This window comes from Silurus meridionalis, chromosome 12, assembly GCF_014805685.1.
Source record: "Silurus meridionalis isolate SWU-2019-XX chromosome 12, ASM1480568v1, whole genome shotgun sequence".
Classification (NCBI taxonomy): domain Eukaryota; kingdom Metazoa; phylum Chordata; class Actinopteri; order Siluriformes; family Siluridae; genus Silurus; species Silurus meridionalis.
The window spans coordinates 12,355,395-12,377,793 of NC_060895.1; the positions used below are offsets into that span (position 1 = coordinate 12,355,395).

General features: G+C 36.1%; 1 protein-coding gene across 3 annotated transcripts in view; it reads right to left on the reverse strand.

Moving 5' to 3' along the window:
• Window positions 1-5,426: 5,426 nt before the first annotated feature.
• pitpnm3 (PITPNM family member 3) overlaps window positions 5,427-22,399 on the reverse strand; it is a 54,899-nt gene continuing 37,926 nt past the window's right edge. Inside the window, exons 7-20 of one of the 3 annotated variants that reach the window (XM_046863478.1) lie at window positions 22,222-22,344; window positions 21,672-21,856; window positions 20,419-20,573; window positions 19,708-19,878; window positions 14,731-14,922; window positions 14,387-14,535; window positions 13,579-13,695; window positions 12,042-12,158; window positions 11,799-11,947; window positions 10,888-11,037; window positions 8,581-8,764; window positions 8,359-8,487; window positions 7,841-8,220; window positions 5,427-6,923 (exon numbers count right to left, since the gene is read on the reverse strand). In XM_046863478.1, the coding sequence (XP_046719434.1) occupies window positions 7,900-8,220; window positions 8,359-8,487; window positions 8,581-8,764; window positions 10,888-11,037; window positions 11,799-11,947; window positions 12,042-12,158; window positions 13,579-13,695; window positions 14,387-14,535; window positions 14,731-14,922; window positions 19,708-19,878; window positions 20,419-20,573; window positions 21,672-21,856; window positions 22,222-22,344 (2,142 nt within the window). In that variant the 3' untranslated portion in view covers window positions 5,427-6,923; window positions 7,841-7,899. The remainder of the gene's footprint in view (window positions 6,924-7,840; window positions 8,221-8,358; window positions 8,488-8,580; window positions 8,765-10,887; window positions 11,038-11,798; window positions 11,948-12,041; window positions 12,159-13,578; window positions 13,696-14,386; window positions 14,536-14,730; window positions 14,923-19,707; window positions 19,879-20,418; window positions 20,574-21,671; window positions 21,857-22,221; window positions 22,345-22,399) is intronic. The other 2 variants (XM_046863479.1, XM_046863480.1) reach the window with 2 other exon arrangements.

Below are 22,399 nucleotides of genomic sequence, written 5' to 3' on the forward strand. Positions count from 1 at the left end.
GACCTGATAAGGACCAGATGATTATTATGTACTGATATGTAAAGCCAAAGGTGTGCTTTCTTTTTAACATAACTGTATCTTTTCCAAACAATAAATTACTACAGTTTTAACTTTTAACAATATCTTACAACTTTTAACAATATCTATAGCTCCTGAACTAAAATCTTTTTTGCTTTTGCATGATTTTCAAACATAAAGCTAGAGCATAAGTTGCTGTTACATGAAATTACGTTTCAACATGTAATTTTAATTATTATTATTATTATTATTATTATTATTATTATATAGACATTATTACTTATGTTCATGTCATATGAATAAATAAAAATGATTACTAAAATATGTCTCACCTTACCAGCCTTTATTTATATAATTATATGCATTTTTATAAGAATCTAGCCACATGTGCATGTTCTATTTACTAAATCAGTGTAAGAATGCATTGAACTGAATGCTTCATACCCTGAATACCGCTGTGAAATATACAGTCACAGCATGGGAAAGTGGAATGCATTGTATGCAGCTGGAGGATGTTGATCATTAGGATTTTCAGGAACCTTAAACTCTGGTTTATCGGCCTACACACTACTGCCATCATTTAAAACATAAGTATAAGAATGCATAAGAAACTATTTTTATTTATTAATTTATTATTTGTGTTAGGTTATTTGTGTTTATTTTTGTTAAAATTATAACCATAATTCTGCCTCTTAACAACAAGCTCTTTGTGCTTATTATCCATTAGACTGTACAGTCAGTAACATTGCTTTTAGTAGTTTATACATTTTATAGAGGCTATTCTCTTTATAATAAATATTATTCTTGTGACAAATATTTAGGATGTTAGACATGATCAAGAATAACAAAAAAGAAAAAGAAACGTAGATGCCTCAAGTTGCTGAACGATTAGGTTTTTTTTTTTTTTTGCAAGAATACCACAAATAATAACTATGCCTAATATCATCTTTCTCATGAGACTAAAACACCTTTTTTTGATTTCTAACAAATTCTTCTGTCAGGAATATGGTCATAAATGTTTGTGCCTTCAGCCATTGTCTCAGGAGGCCATGTCACGCGTCTGTTAGTGCAACTGAGTTACATGCATGATAATTAGCACTTCGGTATATATTCAGAGTTAACATCATTCTTGTTTGTGATAATGTCTTTTTGTTTGTCATAATGGTTTTCTTCGCACTTTTTCAGTTTATGCTTAGTTTGTTTATCCGTTTAGTTTAAAGAGTCAATGTACACAGCAAAAAAATTTTGTTTGTATGTGGGAACAGGGGCATCAAATCCAAAAGAGCCAGAAGCAGCTTAACCCACTTGATGGACTCCTCAGTTAACTCTTGGCGAGCCTTGACATCAAGTGGCACCTCAAGGAGGTATTTAGGGAGGGGGCTTAAATTCTGGCTGGCACAATAACCCACTTGTTCTTCACTATTTTGGAAATTGTGCTTCCTCTCTGCTCTGCAGAGAACGTCTGTCTTCCTGGACTGCTGATGATATCGATATGCCTCCAAGTTTAGAGGAGAATGTCGCTTAGCCTTCTTGTCCTGCTCTGAAGAGAATGTTGTTATGCCACCCAACAACGCAGAGGGCACCAATGCAAATCCCAGCCTCGTCTGAGGATGTCACACTGAAATTTCCCCTCAGCTAAGTAAACTGCTGTGCCATCCTCTTCAGCTGAGGACATCGCTCCCCTGTTCGACATATACAGATAGCACAATATTAGTTGAAGATGACATGATAGAAGTTTCTATACAAAAGCTTCGACTTGGACAAAATAAAAAATGTCACTGTAAAAAATGTTTTTTTCCTCACTAAATCCACACTCACAAGACTCACTGCAGGAGAGTCTTTTGGCCACAGCTGTGCAGTCACGGGTCATGATGCCAAAGTACTATTTTTGCATACCTAAAGGTTTACCAATTAGACCAATGAAAACTCTAGTGAGGATAGGAAAGTGTCTGAGATTTTAAAGTATTATAGAAACTGTTATCAACATTACATTATACATGCTGTTAGAAACATTACATAATGGTTTACAATATTGTTAACGATATTTTAGATATCACAAGAGAAATTTATACAAGTATATGAAAGTATATTATACACTTTAAAAAAAGGAATGATTTGTAGATTTTAAACATTTATAACTTTTTTTCAACCAAAGTGTCCAAAAATACTGCCAAAATGTGATACTATTAATAAATAAGTGTAACAATGTTAAGAATAACTAAGCATACTACATTCCAACATGTTGTGCAGCCTAGAAAAGTCTATGGCCATCAAGAAAGAAATGCTTCATACTACATTAAACACACACTAAAGAGTGACAAATTATTGTATCAAATGAAAGATGTTGGAAGCACAAGTTGTTCAATTATAAATTATTTGCCTTGCAAAAAGACCCCATTAAACATTTAAATCAATATGTTGTCCACCTTGGCTTTAAATGCTCCAACGCTCTACAAAGGCTTTCCATTAGATTTTAGAGTTAGTTGTGTCGATTTGACCATTCAGTAGCAAGAACGATAGTGAGGTCAGGCGCTAATGTTGGATGAAGAGGCTTAGGGTGCAGTTAGTGCTCCAGTCCATTCCAAAGGTGTTCATCAGGCTTTAGAGGTCTTCAGTTTCTCTCTATCCATGGCAACCATGTGTTCATAGAACTTTCATTAACGTGGAAACATGTTTAAGCTCAACCCCTTAGGTCAAATGAAGAGTTATGTTATAGCATATACATTTTCTATACAATCATATGATTTAACTTTGTGGCAACAGTCGGTTAAAGCCTAAATAAGGATCAGGTATCCACATGGCATATACACCGACCAGGCATAACATTAAATTATATCATTATAATATAATGAGTGACTAACAATAATTATTTATTCATCATGGCACCTGTTAGTGGGTGGGATATATTAGGCAGCAAGTGAACATTTTGTCCTCAAATCTGATATGTTAGAATTGGGAAAAGTGGTCAAGCATAAGGATTTGAGTGAGTTTGACAAATGCCAAATTGTGATGGCTAGACGACTGGGTCAGAGCATCTCCAAAACTGCAGCTCTTGTGGGATGTTACCAGTCTGCAGTGGTCAGTATCGGTCCAATTCAACAGCCAAACTCCTGTAGCTCAAAATGCTGAAGAAGTTAATGCTGTTAAGAACTTTTTTGTCCGCAAAAGGGGTACCAACACAATATTAGGCAGGTGGTCATAATGTTATGCCTCATCAGTGTATGTTCAATATACAATATGCAAATAAACTAATTTACATACCAAGGCCATAAAGCCATCAACTTAAGTTAGATAACGCTTTGCACTCTAACTGTAGAAATAATCAGAAAAAACAAACAATTTTTGAAAGTCATTTAATTAGAAGTAGAAAAGAGCAAGATTTTCCCAGTATGAGCAGTCAGTGGGAAACTAATCCACATGAGCCTGATGGGTCAAACCTGCAGTTAAGGACAGTGATTATGTAACATGCTTATGTAAGATCCTGTGGTCTGCTGGTGAGGACAGAGGAGTATTCTAATCTTTAAAGTACTTATGTTTTATCTAATTCCACTAATGTGCTAGAGCAACTAAGTGCAGATATCTATGGAAGAGAATATACTGGATAATTTAAACATGGTTTATTTGTAAATCTATCTTAAGGTATTAAAATGGTTCTAATTATATAGCTAAGCATTAGCCCAAATTTACAGACTCAAGCTAACAACACTGTCCTAAACCTGACCAAAAGAACAGGCTCTAAAGTTTGGCAAGGTTACAGTGAGGTGGTTGGGTTAGAGTATAAGCTAATATTACGTTGCATATGGTAAAATACACTAGTGTTATAAAGTCAAAGAAATTTAATTATATGCTTAGAAATAATGAAAGGTCATTATAAAATAAGAATAATTAAATTTTTTTTTACCAGGGTGTCCATGGTGTGTTATTTTTAGGTGATAGGATGAAACTAGTCCCCCTTTACAAGGAAGAATGTTCCTTAGTAAATGTTTTTAGCATCAAGGGAAAAAGTTTGCTAATGTTTAAATGATACAACTTTCATAGAGAAATATATTCAGTGTGCAGATATAAGTATGTACATTAAATCCATTACGGATTACCATAAATGTTAACTCACTGTTATCTGTTTAAATGTATTGATTGTTTCACTGCAGTAAAAAGTTTTGTCACACACTTAGCCAAAGGCAATTTTATTGGCCGCAACTACCACAATTGTGTGTTACACCACCGTAGTCCTGTCATAAATGATATAGCTGTATCTTAAAATAAATAACTTGAATAAATTAGAAATATATTCTCTGAATATACACGAGTCTATATCTACGAAAGATTACACACACATCTATAAGGCTGTAAATACATTCATATACTGAGTATACTAATTCAGAAAGTGACAATATTCACACCTCACACAAGCTTATATAAACAACTTCAAATTTCTTCTTCACACAGGCTCAAGCTGCAGGTTCGGTTTAAGATTGTATTTATCAACCATATGACCTCTTGAAAAGGACAGAAAAGAAGATACACCATAACTGTTTTTCATTTACACAAAACAGTTCAAATAAATACAGAAGTGTTGATTGCATGTTTGTACACTAGTATGCACCCACACCCACACGCACACACTTTCTTCATACTAAGTGGTCTATATAAATGACATTGTCCATTATAGAAGTGTCACTTACTTTGGTTAAGCAAATTAAAAAACATTGCAGTTTAAAATTCCTTGCAAAACAGTTTTCATTAAATAAAAAAGCACTAATACAACACAAGAGACAATTAACATCTCATATGTCATATTGATCTTATATGATATAGACTGTACAGGCCAATAGTATGAAAACAAGCAGTGAATGTTTCAAGTTTAAAAAATCTTTGTCTTTTAGTCCTGCCACCAAAATACCAAGTGTTTATTGACATATAGATTAAGCGATTAAGAGATACTCTAATACATTTATTAGATTTATTCATTAATAAATTACAGACAGAAAGCCCTCAGGGTCATTGTTTATTACAGTCTACTATATATCACTCAAAAAATAAAGGTTTTAGACTGGCATAAAGGAAGTATTTTATAGTTTCCTAAAGACACTTGATTGATCTTGCCAAACTAATTCAAGCTAAAACAAACTCCTTCACAAATGGTAGCAATCTGCGTAAGCATATTTTTTTGTTTAAATACACTTAACACTCACACACATTCACAGGATTACCGTGGATTTGATAATGCACAATGTTTCCAATTCCAATTTTTAAATGAGTTTTTTTTGAGAAGTCATAAATGCATAAAATATATGCATTTGTAATGTAACATTTATTACTTATATATATATATATATATATATATATATATATATATATATATATATATATATATATATATATATATGTATCATAACATGTTTTACATTATAATTTAATATCTAAATATTGTACATGTACTACACATCACTTACAATATGTGTACTTTGTTGCTGTGAACCTACATTGTTACTTTATAAAGCATAGTGTTGTAGTACATTGTTAGAATTTTTCCTCTGTCCATATTCATGGTAGAAAAGGAATATGTGGATAAAACATGAATATCTCTGGTCAAGCAAATCAAAAATGGTTCTGCTGAGGCATGGTTTTAAAGAACCTTTTTTGGGAGTTACATTGTCAAGCATGCTACCCAAAGGTTTTTTCCCCAATGAAGCATTACTTTCAAACTTTTGGCCTGTAGTGTACAGTCTATACATGAGTAATTTATATGTAAACAATATCACTATTGAATAGGACAATTACTTTATTATTGTGTAATATTAGGGCAGTACAGTTACAACCTTCTGAACAACAACCACTATTACAATACAAAAACAAAACCATTATTTGAATGGTAAACATTGCTGTATTCAGCCATAAACAATTATACGTAATAGTACCATAATCAATTTGATTTAGTGCAAGTTACAATAATCACCCAAGTGAGAAATTCAAGCAAATCACAATGTACAGAATACATGTAATACACTTAAGCTGCCCTCCATTTTAAATCTCTGGAAATCGTGCTTTCTGTACAGATATCACTTAGAGTAAAAAATAAAACAGATATAAGCATTTACATATTTTCTATTAAAGGAAAGTTTTAGCCAAAACAGAAACCAGTGATGCTGTATAATACCCAGTTGCTGATATAGCAGGCATGAGAGATGGGACATGAGCCATGACCTCGCAGAGAGGTAGGGAGAAGTTCAGCACTTCTCCTATCAAAGGTTCAATGCTGTCATATGCACTGTTCTGGCTGAGTGGCTGCACGATGAAACAGCAGTTTTGGGTCAAACTGGCACTTTGGCATAGTATTAGCATAGGGCAGCCTAGACCCATCCAGCTCACGAACAGCTGCCCAGAGAGCAGTGTTGAGTCAGCATAATTTACACAACAGGATTATTGCAGCATCAAGACCAGTTCAAGCAGCATGATATGAGATTTCTTCTTCAACTGTACATATTTCCTTGGGCTTTAGACGTATTGATGTTTTGGCTGAAAAGCTCTTCTTGTGGTGAATTGACAGAATACCTCAATATCGGATGACTGTATGTCGGAAAGAAAATATTTGGGTTGTTGTCTCCTTAAGAGCCGAAACTCAAAAAGTGTTGTTCTTGGATTCTGATACTTAATCATTAATGAATGATGACTTATTGATATTTCAAATCTGCTGAACCTCAGTTATTGCTTTATTTAAAACAGCATTGTTGAGGATAAGGCAGATTTTGCAAGCCGTCTATGGTGTAGTTTGAAGCAGAGACGTCATTAGTGGTGCCTCACCCAAAGGTTTAGATGTGAGGATAATACAGAAGAGAAATGGAGCACTGAAGGATGGACACTCGGATGGATTCTCGTGATTCTCAAATGAAGTCCCATCTGAATACCTAGGTTTATTCACAAGATAAACAGAACTGCAATTTAACAAGGGACATAATCATTCAGTCCACACATCTAATGGAGCAAAAATAATTTTGCACAAAATAATTTAAATAGAGAAATCTGTCTTTAGCTAAAATGGACATGTGAATTCATATTTCAGCAGAGTAATGACAGCAAGAGATGCAGAGAGCTGCTCCTAATAATAGCTTTACCTATAGTTTTATTATGAATATCAGTAACGCTGGGGGAAAAAAGGGAAATTAACTAGATTAAATTAAAAAATCCCTTAATATTAATGGGAAATACAATACATTCATAAATACTGTCAGTGACTAAGCAAGTATGTCATTCTCTCAAGTGGTTCTTAAAGTGCATATCCTGGCTTTCTTTTTTTCTTCACATTTGCAATGGAAATCAAAATCATCAATTCAAATATGATTGACGTCTTTAAGTTAATTAGCCTATTTGTCTAGTCAGTTGAAGTGAATAAAATGAAACCAAACGTCACTTCTTAAAAACAAGTAGACCTATAAATAACATTTTGGCCACTGAGCTGAAAAGCTTCAATAAACAGCCAGAAAATTATTGTAAACATTTACATAAGAGTCAAGTACTTCATAAGAACTTGAGTAGTATAAACAGTATACAGTATATAAATCTGGACTATCAAATTTATTTAACAGTTAAAATATTGAAATCAATGCTGAAGTATGTCCTGTTGGAACCAAAAAACACACTCTAAAGTTCTGTAGGATACAAGGTTCACACAGTGGAATAGTTTGCCTATGTTTTTTTCAGTGTTTATAGGAAAGACCCATTACTCCGCTAAAATGATGAGATATACAATGGAGGAAAAACAGTGTCACTGGCAAGGGGAATTGTTATGTCACACATAACTGTTGACTGCTGAGAAGAGACTTACCTGGACAATGTACTGAGAAACCAGGTTTTCTCTTTTCTCATTCTTTTCTCTTTGTTTGATCAGGGAGTGGTGTTACCCCGGTGAATGCTTGCTCGCATCCACATAACATGGCCACCTCCTTCACTACCACCAGTCTCTTTATTGGACTCAGGCTGGCTCTGGGCACGCTCTGGTTTGGGATTCAACGTCATGGGCGGTTCGGCCTGCTGCACAGACATGGTGCGTCTTAGGTGTGTGCGCTTGGACAAGAAGTCCGGCTTTGATGCCAGGCCAAAAGAGCTCTTACGCAGCACCATGCGCATTGATGAGGTTTTCTTGGCCCGGGCCCGGTGACCAAACTGCAGCGTAGAAAGGTGCACAGCATAGCCCTCGCTGAGGAACTGCACAGCATAGTAAAACCAGGATCAGGTCAGGTTGCAAGGAGACAGTAGAAGGGAAAGCAATTCAGAGCAACACAAAGAAAGCACGGCAATGGAAGACTCCTGATACACATAAAGATGAATGGAAAGCTTGATCACCTGGCATTGGTTTTGGTATTTCTTGGATGGCCTGCCCACTATATATATTTGGTTGGGGCTGAGACCCAGCATGCTGTAGACAGAGATGTCCTTCATGGAGCCATAGGCAGAGTTGATCTTAATGTGACACTAACAACATGCAGAAAGTGTCTTTTACATTCTTGTATTTGTGCTGCAACTGATAGTGAAGATAACCCGAAAAGCAGACGAAGAAAATCTTACCTCCTGAATCAAGTTTCTAAGGAAGATGGTTTTCTGGCGGAGTGGGTCATGCACCAAACCTTCTGAGAAAAAGATCATCCCTTGGGGAAAGTTGTGCTGGGAAAGCCATGAAACCACTCTCTGTTTCTGCATGTCTGGACGCCCAGTGATGTAAATAATGAGATAACCCAAGTCCTGCCAGTGTCTTAAACCAAAACATAACATCCACAATTCCTTATAAAATTGCACCAAGTTGTATTAAAAGATAAGAAACGAAATGATACAGAATGGAAAAAAATAGAAAATTGGTATTCGGACCGTACAACAATCCCTCTATGTTTTCTGGTGCTAAAAATACACAATACAACTACCTGGAGGAAATCTAGTTCTTCATTATTATTGGGCTCTGCATATGATTATTGAGCATGCCTATCACAACAACAATTAAATAACAAATCTCAGTAGTTTTTACATGTTTGCTACCAACCTGTTCATGTAATCATTACTGTCACAAAACCCTTTCCTATCCTACTTAGACTACACTCATTATACACCTATCTTATTCATGTTACTATTGTAGTAATGCTCCCCAAATAGATTAAACTGTGCCATTTATCACTTTGACAGAATTTAATCGGGGTGCTGCACACCAATAGACCAACCGTTCAACCCCTCTTCTATTACGTTGAATATCACGATTAAACTCAAATATAGATTAAATATAACATTTATTCTTGTTAACATTAAGAGAAATTAAGGGTTCATTTTATAAGTCACTTAAGTATTGTCAAAAAATTCCTGGGAAAAAAATATATTGTTTCATTAAAATTATTATAGTAATTATAATAATTACTATAATAATTATAGTTATTTATAATATAATAATTATAATATTATTTTATTTATATATATATATATATATATATATATATATATATATATATATATATATATATATATATATATGTGTGTGTGTGTGTGTGTGTGTGTGTGTGTGTGTGTGTGTGTGTGTGTGTGTGGTTTATAATCAACATTAATGTTCTCTATAATATCTACTTAGTCACCCTGGGAAATATAATCCTCTCTCTAATGTAGGTCTGTCTTTTTTAAGGGCAGTCAAAAAGTTCCTCTGCAGTGGCTGCATAGAGCAGGTAGTGGAGCACGTTTTTAAAGCTGGCAATAAATACACGGATTTAGTGTGTGGAGAATTTCAAGCAGCTTTTCTGAAAACAAGAAAACCACATCACGATACTGTGTGATATTTAATACATAAGTACATGAGTGAGAATAATTATTATTAATCAAATAGTTTCCCATAACTATTTCCTCACAGCCACTGCGGAAGGACTTTTTGAATGCAACTGCATTTGTATTTTGTAATATGGATATTAAATGAGTTTAGTTTTCACTGATATTATTTTATGGTCATTTCCGCACTACAATTTTATTTTTTTTTTTAAAGAAAATAGAAAGAAAAACTAATTACTAAGTTCTTCTTATCCCATTTACATTTACATTTGCGGCATTTAGCAGACGCCCTTATCCAGAGTGACGTACAAAAGTGCTTTGAGTCTCTAGTAATGAATAAAACTACACTGGTACGCAAGATTACAAACTCGATTAATTGCTGGAATAATCATTAGAATATGTGATTACTAAAATAATCAATAGCAGCAGCCCTATCTAATGACCTTTAACTGTATTGTAAAAAAAAAAAAAAAAAACTGCAAAAAAATTGTTAAGACTTCAGTGTTTTGTTATTCAAAAAATGAACTAATTTGCTAGTTTGCCATAAAACAAATAATAAGTAAACATACTTGAAGGATAAACCAAACCATACTGATAAATAAAGTGTTGAGTATATAAGTGCGAGTATATAAGTGAATTAAATGGAGCAGTCTCAGACAGGTTACGGTGTTTAAACAACACAGTAGGTGGCACTCAAACAGTACATTCTGTATGTATAACACTATGACAGCAGCATTTTTTTATGGCACTATTCCAGATTAAATTTTTATTATTTTCCAGACAAAAGAATCCATGCAAATAGTTAAGTGCTTGGTGTTAGAATAAACTGAAGTGGTTGCCAACTCCAAGTAAAAAATTTCTTTTATTTAAAAATTATAATTCATAATGTATGTTTAAAAAGATCCATATACTGCCCTTCACGAATAGTGATATGGTAGCTGATGTTTATTTTGATAAAAATATCAAAATCTACCTTATTTTTATTGTTCTCCACCCTGTCATTGTACTTTTTCTCTTGCCTGTGCTGTATCTTCCTGTAAGTGTGTATTTTTGTCTCCTAACTAATATTTTATTACTCACCTGACCACATCTACAGCACCAGCACGTACTTTAGGGTCACTGCCCATGATGGAGACGCTAGCAGCAAAAGACCCATCGATGCTAAACACCACACACTCCATTCCCCGTGGCAGAACAGTCAGGAAAGCTTCTGCACTTGTCTGGTCTCCCCTGAAGGTCAATGCAAAGAAATATGGTTTTAGAAATACAAGGGGAATAAACAAAACCAGAAAAAAAGAGAAGTGAGTGAAAGAGATAAATTGCCATGAAAACAATTGTACTACCTCCTGCATGGTGACTTTGCATCTTTTCTGAGTAGAACAGTTTAAACATTTGCTAAGATGCTATGTGCTTTTGAACATCCCATAGTCCCTATTTGCTGTTATAATAAACTTCACTCTTCTGGGAAATTACAGTACACTAGATTTTGCATTGCGGTTGTGGAGACTTGTGGTCATTTATCCACAAGGGCATTGGTACTGATCAGGTACTGTTGTAGAACGAGGTGGCTGGGGTGTAGTAAGTGTTCCAGTTCATCCCAAAAGTGTTCAATAGGTCAGAGCTTATTGAAGTCAAAGCTCTATACCATATCTATATATCATATACGTAGCTCGCTTTTTCTTCGAGCTTGCAACATTGTCATGTTTGAACAGGTTTGTGTCTCGTAGTTCAAATTTTAATGATACTGCATCCAAACGCAACAATAACAATCGTGTCTTCCAAATTTGTGGTAACAGTTTGGGGAAGAACCACATATGGCTACAATTTGTGTCAGGTGTCCCAATACTTTTGTCCATATACTGTAAAGCTCACAAAGTCAGTCTTAAATAAATAATCTCAAAATCTATGTGAATAAAACTGCCTTGTTTTATTATTCATAAAAACAAGAGTAACTTGCTAGTGGGGAAAGTAGGCACACAGCATTAACTTACTTGACAATCATTTTAATTGGATACACTCCCAAAGGCAGCTTTTTGCTATCAGGGATAGTGTAGGACACTCTGCCATTGCTGTTGGTGACCTCCGTGTCAAAGTGCACCCAACGCCCTGACTGAGGCTGCATCATTAAATATATGTCCACCTACAAAGTGGTAGTAAGGAAGAAATATTAGACCAAATACAACTATTCACAAATGTTCTCTAGCTAATGAGGCTGATGAAATTTACTGTAATACCTTCTCTCCTGTCAGAGTCACCATGTCCAGAGGGCCATACATAAAGCGACCAACCAAAGTCTGTGGCCCTTCCTCAGTTGCAATGACATCATTAACTCTGTGGTTGGCAGTGACATTCTGTAAACAGAGAAACAGTTTAAACAATTCTTGTTTTCCTTTATTTAGTGGAATACATTATGATGTCCTGAAGACTCATTCCTGCAGTTCAGGGTTCTTCCAAAAGAGGGTGTTACCTCTCCACTAAATCATCTGCATTAATTCCATTATTCTCTCCATTAAAAATTCTTAGTTATCACTAATAGTAACTTTTAAGCTAACTTTCAAGCTTAAAATTAGAAATATATTGTAAAAAAGAAAGGAAGCCAAGTGAACCTAGTAACTAGTAAGGCATTGATTAAAAGAGCTCCAAGTTCAACTGGAACTTGCATATGAAATCTAAATGCTGCTGGTTGCAACTACTCTCAGAAGGAGTTAGTTCAACAACACACCACATTAGTGCATCACTCATAGGCCAAAACATATCTATGTAAAGAAGTTGATATTTTCAGGTGCAGTTTATATATTTATTTCTTTTTACAAAGTCTATGATACTGAAAGGTCCAACCACATGACGTAATGTATAAAAAATTCTTTCTTTCGGCTTCTCCCATTAGGGGTCGCCACAGCGGATCATCCACATGTTTGATTTGGCACGTTTTACGCTGGATGCCCTTCCTAACGCAACCCTCCCCATTTATCCTGGCTTGGGAACGGCACTAAGAGTGGCTGGGGTTGGTTCCCTGACTGGGGATCGAACCCGGGCTGCAGCGGTAAGAGCGCCGCATCCTAACCACTAGACCACTTCACCACCCCATTAAGTACTGTATAAGCTACATCTAAAAAATGTTTTAAAAATTATAAAATGTTATTTTCTTAAAAAGCTAAACAGTATTAAATAATAATAAAAAGTACTAGACTGCTTCTCATATTAAAATGAAATCATAAAAATTGCGTGAGATTTCTCCTGTTTAATGAAACGTTTCTTAAATTCAACATCACCAGAAAAATCTTCATACATTATATGATTTCTGTTTGCTTCAATGGGAAAAAATCTGCAAATTGCCAAGTGGGTGACAATAAAAATATGTCAAGCCCAAAGCAGCATCTGGGTTTCATATACCTATGCACAGCTGCTCTGTGACACAGCATGAGCAATCACTTGAAAAGTTGCAGTGGCTGCCTGTGTATCTTGTGATGAAAGCACCGGCTAGATTTCACCTTCCCTGCTCCGTGGTGGGTGGGAATTGACAGATGATAAAACATAAATAAATAACGGTAAAAATGTAAATTAGCTTGTAGCTGTATTCAAGATAAACATAAGCATGATTTTCCCCCCTAATCTTTAACAGAACTGAAGCAGCTGGTGAACTATATTAGCTATAATCCATTATAAAGCTTGAATAAACCTTATAACCTTTATTTCTAATAACACATTATATATTCTGTCAGCAGTTGCCTCACTTCTAAATTTAGTCAGAGGAAATGGTGTACTGCTCACCCTAAGCTTAACATGTGTGCGTCTACGTAGCCATTTCTCTCTGGGGCTGGAAGGGGAGAAGGAGGTGCAGACGGAGCTGTCTGCCTCCTGAGCCTTCACACAGTCACAATGTATCACCTGTCAATCACAGAAACACACACAGGCAACCAATGATGCATTTCCTCATTTTTTATATAATATAGAAATTCCAAGTCTGGATTTCATCAGACATTGGATGAATAAGAGACATACAAATGAATAAACAAATTTATTTGAAAATGCAATAGTCAGTGTGTTGACAGTTTTGTATAATAGTATAAAATTTGATCTAAAAAAAAAAAAAAAAAGATCTGTCCCTTTTACCTTATTTTATGTGCTAGTTAGATTTTTAGATAATATTAATACGCATACCACCAAAGGAATAAAGTCCTGATACCATAAATTAGACAATAACCTTAATAAATCAATTCAACTGTGAAGGCCTTCTTTGATATTTGACTAAGAAGGCAATTAACAATAATAAACCCCTCTTCCCATTATTCTTTTTATTTTTTTCATTTATCTTAAGTATTCTGTGGTAGATCCAGAGCCTCTTGTGTCCAAGGTGTATGTGCAATGCAGCTTTACACCATAAACAGGAATTTGTGCATTAGGTACATATATTCAATCAGTTAGATTCAAGCCATTATACAAGTAAGGTACAACTGAAGGGCACACAAAGATAGCATTTAAATACATTAAATGGACAAAGTGAAATAATGCAATAAAATATTTGGCACAATATCTGTGCCATAATACACAGAGATATTATATTAGATTTATCTATTACCTGTCTGAGTAGAAAGGCCACCACATCTGTAGATTCCCAGTAGGAGGCATGAAACAGGTGAGGCAGAGCCACAGTGGGGAATGAAGTCAATACATCTGGACAATAAAGTGCATAGTCCAGCCTTTTAGAGCCCCACCAGCTACTGGAGACTAAAACACACAAATAGACACATGCGTATGCAATTAATTATTTACTCTTACTTTAATCATTTATTTTTTTTTTTAATAAAAATAATTCGATAGTTGAAGTAAAAAAAATGCATTTCATCTGTGCAATATGACTGGCAGCTCTGAGTGGGTGAGGGTAAGTTTAGCTTGTATAACAGTGTATGCCTACACACTCACTGTTGGCAGTGATGCAGCTGAGCTTGCTCTCCCAGCAGCCGGATGCTTGACTGTCTGTGCTGGTCAGACTTGCCCTGCGCCCTTTGCCAACCACCTGCTTCACTGTTCCCTCTGTGTCATTTACCCTCAGAGAAAATGAGAGCACAGTTTCTTCATCCAGGAACACATCAGGGTGTCCATGGATGTCATCAGCTTTAAAGGGAGAGAAATGAAAAGGCAGCATTGTGAGCAATATTTCGTTTAAAAATGAATCAGTGCCCCACAACTGTAAATTCAATTTAATGCTTTGCTGCTTATACACAGTAAATTGGCAAATCTTGCCGAAAGGCATGTATAATAAATAACTTTCTAACAGTTCTTAACATAATCCGGATTAGGGTTCATTCTCAATTTATTTGCTGATTAAATGTTCTGCATTGACGCACATTGATGACTACATGAAAAAAAAAGTAAAAAAAAAAATCTAAAAAAAAAAAAAAAAAAAAAAGGAAACAATTAACCACCTAACCACTTTTTGTAAATAGAAAAAATGACTTAATTCACTTGACCTGATTTCCCAGGTATCCACTTGCCCTACTTTTACTTCTGTGTGTGTTGAGAAAAAGTGATTTTAAACCCTTTAACAGGCTTACTAATGTAAGCACTCTGCTTTTACGCTTCACTGAGTTTTCTGAATTAATGTGTCCCTTACCTGCCTGCTTCCACCACAGAGGCAGTTATTCATCACAGAGCCAAACAACCATTATAACAACTGGCTCTTTTTATAAGCTCTTCAAACCTAGTAAGACAAATGTGATATAGAAAGCATGTTGTTATATGTGTTCATTCTAAGTAGGACCATACTTGAATTTTTGCATTGTTTTCCCAGACCAAGTGATTCATGCACACAGATAAATAAATTTGCTAATGTGTATGTCACTGCCAAAACCAGACACACTGCAATACCAATCCTATATACTGTACCATCTTGAAAATCTCTGTTTACATGTTCAGGCATTACCATTAGTCTGCAAGACTTTTACATGCAGCTCACATCTGTGCTATCTAAATATGGTAATTTCTTTGACATTACAGCAAACAAACAAACAGAAAGAGCTATTTATAACAAATTTTCCACACAAAACCAAATGCACCAAATAAAAATATGTATAAAGCAACTCCTCCTAGATATTCCTCTTTAAGGCCCTAGACCATGTACTTTAACAAAACTGGAAGCTGAACTAGTCAACCAATGGTTTTTAAAGCAATAAAGCTTGTTTAGTAACTGAGGTCATCAGCTGGGACAGATATGGTCAGAAAAATGCTAATGGGATACCACTGCTCCATCATCTGTGTTACCAAATCTCAATTGGGCCATTCTTCCTATTGTATAAAGTTCTGCTAAGTAAATTAAAGCTTTTTGAACTAGACTTTTGCACATCACAGGAAATATTAGAGACATCTTGCGTCATTAGTGCCTGAAGTCAGTAGAAGGATATAGATGCAGCAGTGTGCTCTCTAAACCCTGCTTTTATCCCTCTTCTGAACATTTCTTTTTTTCTACTGTAACATATTCAGTTCAACCCAGGAAGGGCTGTTAATTAGGAAATTAAACAGCAGTAAACCACTCAATTACTAGATAGGGTATTCCAGGTACAAAGTTGGATTAATATACAAAAAGGTTACAGTTGTTATTAATACCTGGTTGAGGTGATCCCATCATAAAGTGAGAGCCAACACAATTCTAAACAGGGTAAAATGCTTATAGTGATTTGATCACTCAGATGTCTTACATTGGTGGTCTGGGATGCATATAGCCATAGAACATTTGTTGTGTGCCTCAATGTGTCCATGGCAACATCAAAACATATAATTAGAAATGGTGGTCTTGATGTTGACTTAAAATAATGTAGGGTTTGGAAGGGGTGCATTTTGAGATACTGTATATGCAGCATATTGTCAGTCATCAGACGAGATGGTTATATTACAATGTTGAGTATGCTACACTGCCACAAAGTACACAATTTAATCTCTGAACATATTCTAGAAACAAAATGTATTGGTCAGCTACAACACAGTCACACAAATATTTCACATTATATTTGATTTTACTGCCTGTGCACTGTATTCAAGTTCATTAGCACTACAATGCTCTCACTACACAGTGACTGAAAATGCTTGGCTGAATCAGTTGAGTGATATTGTGGGTTTGTAGCATCTAGGCTGGTGGTGTGAAGCAACTGCTAGTGTATTATATTTACCCAGCACCTGGTGATTCTTGTTTCATTACCAAAACAGATCCCCACAAATCCTATAGATCAGTGTAATATCCCAGCAAAATAACTAATGATGATTGTTTTCAACCTAGACTGTAAAATTATATTATGTGTAACTCATATTGTACTTCGTGTTTTTACTTCCCTCTATTATTTCTTATGATTGTTGAGAGAACCTGAAATGTGATGCATGAAATTTTCATGTAATGCCTCACACCCAAATGACTATATGATTACCATATTTTCCGGACTATAAGCGCTACTTTTTTCCCACGCTTTGAACCCAGCGGCTTAAACAAAAAGCTGTACGGCATCGGAAGAAATGATTCACCGATGGTGATTTTTAAATACACGACGATGCCAAAAGAAAAACTACAGAGAGAAATTGTTGTGAAAGGAAGGAGGAAGACAGTAAACAATGACTTTCTTGGTAGGCTACTGTTTAGATACAAGCCATGTTACAGACACTGTCTTTCGTTAAAGCCTGTGTAAAGTTCATTAGTTTCAATGTAGGCATATAGACAGGTGCGGCTTATTTATGTTCAAAATAAAAATCTTTGTCAAATTCAGTGGGTGCGGCTTATATATGGGTGCATTAATAGTCCGGAAATTACGGTATAGCTTTTTAGCAACAAATACTTCAAATGATTTAACTTGAGGATGCATCTGATGGCTAAATATAAAAATGATAAACTTAAAATTTTAGCTTTTTCTTGGCTAATTTTGAGTTTGAGGTGATATTATGCTTCCTTGACAAGATTTGCAAATGCAATTACATGTGGTCACTGCAGATGTCTTCGAGACCCGGTATTAACGTATATTAATACCAAGTATGAACAGGGCCATTGACACTAGTTTACTACATAACTGTTGCACACTTCTCTATTTTGTTTTGTGTTTTGCGTTCGTGTTCTGCATTTGTGCTGAGAGTAGAGAGCAGGTTGAGAAGAGCCTGGAGAGGTGGAGGTATGTGCTGGAGAGAAGGGAAATGAAAGTCAATAAGAGAAAGACAGAGTACATGTGTGTGAATGAGAGGGAAGGCAGTGGAGTGGTGCGGTTGCAGGGAGAAGAGGTGGAGAAGGTAGAGGAGTTCAGGTACCTGGGGTCAACAGTGCAAAGTAATGGAGAGTGTGTTAGAGAAGTGAAGAAAAGAGTGCAGAGTAGATAGAAGAGTATCTGAGAGAATGAAAGGGAAAGTTTATAGGACTGTGGTGAGACCTGAGATGTTGTATGGTTTTGAGACAGTGGCATTGAGTAAAAGACAGGAAAGGGAGCTGGCGGTAGCAGAGATGAAGATGTTGAGGTTTTCACTGGGAGTGACAAGGATGGACAGGATTAGAAATGAGTTTATTAGAGGGACTGCACATGTAGGACCTTTTGGATACAAAGCGAGAGAGGCGCAATTGAGATGGTTTGGACATGTGCAGAGGAGGGACATGGGGTATATCGGTAGAAAAATGTTGAGTATGGAGGCGCCAGGCAGGAGGAAAAGAGGAAGGCCAAGAAGGAGGTTTATGGATGTGGTGAGGGAAGACATGCAGGTAGTTGGGTTGAAAGAGGCAAATGTAGAGGACAGGGGGGGTATGGAGACGGATGATCAACTGCGATGCAAACAGACGAAAGAAGAAAAAGAAGTTCTGCATTTGTCTAAAAACTGTAAACGTAAGAGACTAACAGACGAACAATAACTGGAGATGAAAAAAAGAGGAAATTAAACAAAAAAAGAAAGACAGACAGATTGTTTTGAAAATACATAGCTAGCTAGCTAAAAGGATTTTAACAAATGACCTAAGTCTTTATGAATAAGCTTAAAGAAGAAACAAAAAGGTTGATTGTTTCTGCTTAGGAAATAATCAAGATAAGATGAAACACAGCCATATATTCTACTTAAGCATTTTTACAGTTAGGACAATTTGGTAGAGCTGTGATACAAAACTGGAAGGTAATGTAAACAGGTAATAAAATTATCAAAAAAGTTATTTCTGAATACCTGTCTGTCAAACATACTTTTTGCCGTCACATTTCAATTATACATACAGAACTAGCCCACAAACCATTAACAGACAAACAGGCCAGCTATTCCTGGATATTACAGACATTAATCACATTTACAGACATGCAGAGCGGATCTCTGATGACTGTAATGATGAAACTACTTTACCCACGGGGCGGCTCCAGAACCACACCATGTGGCTAGAGTAATTAATTACTCATTAAACCAGAATATGTGTGCATGTTTACCGATATCTATTCTCAACCCTTTATTTCCTTACGGTCAATGGGGTGTTAATTAAATCACATAATTGTAGGTCAGTCATTTAGTTTCTTAGAGGTTGAAAGTCACACCCATTCAATTACAATTTAAAATACTGATCTCAGTTTTTATATTCATCATTTTTGTTGGTCACATAAAATTATCAATGAACATATAGCAAATAAAATGTAAAACACAGTCTAAACATATGCCTAAACATTCCAGGAAGGATGATGTCTTTTCTGTAGGTTTTCAATTGACTTTATTAATCCTTTTATTATATTTAGAATATTTATTATTAACACCAAACTGCATCTTGTAAGCTAGCAAATAAATCATTCTTTCAGAGACTGTGTAAATAGCAGGGGGCTATAAGATCAGGTACCACTAGTAGTTGGCACTTGTATGAAAACTGTTGAATGGTCATACTGTATGTCTTAAAAGTCTACATGGGTCTATTTTCCTCACCAATAAGAGTCGAGCGCCCATCGCCTTGTGGGTAGCGCTGGTATCGTGGAACAGAGAATGGAGGCACCCGGTGAAAGAGAGAATGCAGAAGGGGCTCCAGTCTGGAGGCAGATGGGTCGGAAGGGTAGAACAGGTTGAAGATCTGGGAGCAGGCAGGCTGCAGCTGAGTCACTGCCACAAAAAGGTATGAAAAAATACATAGAATTACAGGTTGTTGTTTTTTTGTAGTGAAACTGAAGGCTAGCTAATGTAATGTGGTTATAGATTGTAATTCACTGGTGTAAAAGAGCTAGACCAGGGGTCACCAACCTTTTTGAAACTGAGAGCTACTTCTTGGGTACCGATTAATGTGAAGGGCTACCAGTTTGATACACACTTCTAAAATAACAAATTTGCTCAATTTACCTTTAATTATATGTTGTTATTAATAATTAATGATATTCATCTTTGTGAAGACACTGATCATGTTAATGATTTCTCACAATAATTATCAACACTGATTTAACAAGGTAGGAAACAGATAGATGCAGCTCACTGGTAAGTGGCGCTATGGTGAGCTATTTTAAGAAAAGGCCCGCGGGCGACTTATGTGGTCCTTGTGGGCAATATGTTGGTGACCCCTGAGCTAGACTGTCTGCTAGGTGCAAACTAAAAGTGTATGGACAGAACAATGTGCCACAGGCTATACGTGCTTCAGTATGACACACTCACCTTCGACTGAAGGAAGAACAGTGCGTCTCATGGCTAACACTAGTCCAAGTGGACAGCCAAGCAAGAAACATTCTGACACCTCAAAGTCAAAATGGCCTGGATTCAGCATTGTGCTACTTCCTCCAGGACTTTGATTTATTCCTTCCTGAACCAGACTACACACATGCAGACAGACAGACAGACAGACACACACACACACACACACACACACACACACACACACACACACACATAAAAAAAAACTATCAATGCACACATAAATCAGCTCTAACTAAAGAAAAGGTTTTGGCAAGTGTAATTAGAAGCAGGAAAAGTAATCTTTTTATAATTACTCCATAATAATTACACACAAAAATGATCACATACTCTAAAGGTTCTAATAAAAAAGATGATAGACTGGGGTGTCTGGAACAGGCTTTAAACTTGAACAAAATCCTGGCAAATCCTGGTCTATATCATCCTTACAATCAAGCTGCCTCAATCATTATCCTTGACAATCAATATGTTTAAATACAATCTCTAAATTCTGCTCCTCAAATACTGGGCTGTAAAGAGCAGTGCCATGCATCAACAAACTCATATTATTAAGTGGATTGCACAGAACCTATTGCAATGAGATATTAAACATTTCAACATCCCTAGCCTCTATGCTTCGTCAACTCCAAAAAGCCCTCTACTCAGACAGTGGTGGCAAGATACAAGAGGGCATTGGAAAAAGCTCAAGTGGCCCAGATATGAGCCTTTGATTCTCAGCAGCTTCAGAGAAACTGCAAGCAAAGGCTAGGTATGGTTCTTAAATGAATTGTAATCCTACAATGACCATCAAAATTGTCCAGTACCAACCAGTGTCAGGCACATAAGAGGGGCTGGTGTCCCACCTGCTGCTATACTGCAAGGAATCCCTAATAACATAATACGTCTTTCAGGCTAAAATAATAACAGCAGTTAATGCACATACTGCATGTTTTTATACAGGCACAGGCATTACAAGGCTGTGGAAGGCAGGTGGGCCACATAATTGCAGGGTGAAAGAGACTGACACATTCACTGGCACATGGCAAAATGCCATCTACACACATATGCTAAGGCTTACCAGGCTAAACAGATGTATGCAGTTGATTTAAATGCATGTATTAAATTATGAGAAAATGAAACAAACTCAAGCATTCTGTTTTTGTATTACCATAGGTGTGCCAAACATGTGCCATCATTCTGATAATACCATGAGAATCTGTTGTGTTTATGAAGCTTGCCTGCTGAGAATTGGATTTTGCTGGCTCTTGGTGGAGTCAATAGCACACAAGTCACTCTGTTTGCGAGTGAGTCTTTTTCTCCTCACACGACTCCCATCAGGGGCTGATATGTCAGTGTTGCTTTTGCTGAGGTGTTTACTGGAGCATAGACCCAAGTTGGCCTCTTCTAGAAGCCCTGGATTATTCTGTGTTCGATATAAACAAACAATGCAGCAGAAAAAAAATCTTTATTACAAGTAATACTGTTATTTAAGCACCAATATTTGTTATATTATATAGTGAAATGTATTTCAAGAACATTCAAATACAGTCTTTAACATAGTCATATTAAAATAGGGTGTTTTTAAAGGTAACTAAAATTAAAATGTAATTACAAATAAAACTTATACTGAATCCAGAAAACAATAACCCAATCACTTGAGGTATCACTTGAGGTAGGACTGACAGGAGGGGAGAAAGACAACTTTGATGCAGATCTATGCAAGATCTTTAAGGCAAATTCAGGATCTAGCCCTAAGCTACACAGTAATTGGTTTTGTTAAATACATACCCCTAGGCTCTCCGTACTGTTGTGTCTCCCTCTGTGATTAGGACTGTCATGCTGTGTGGTGTTGCTGAAACAGAGTGCATCAAAACACAGCACGCCACCCACACAGTCACCCAACAGACACACCTTTTCAACAGCACATACACACGTGCACACACAAACACACCAGTCAGAACCTATA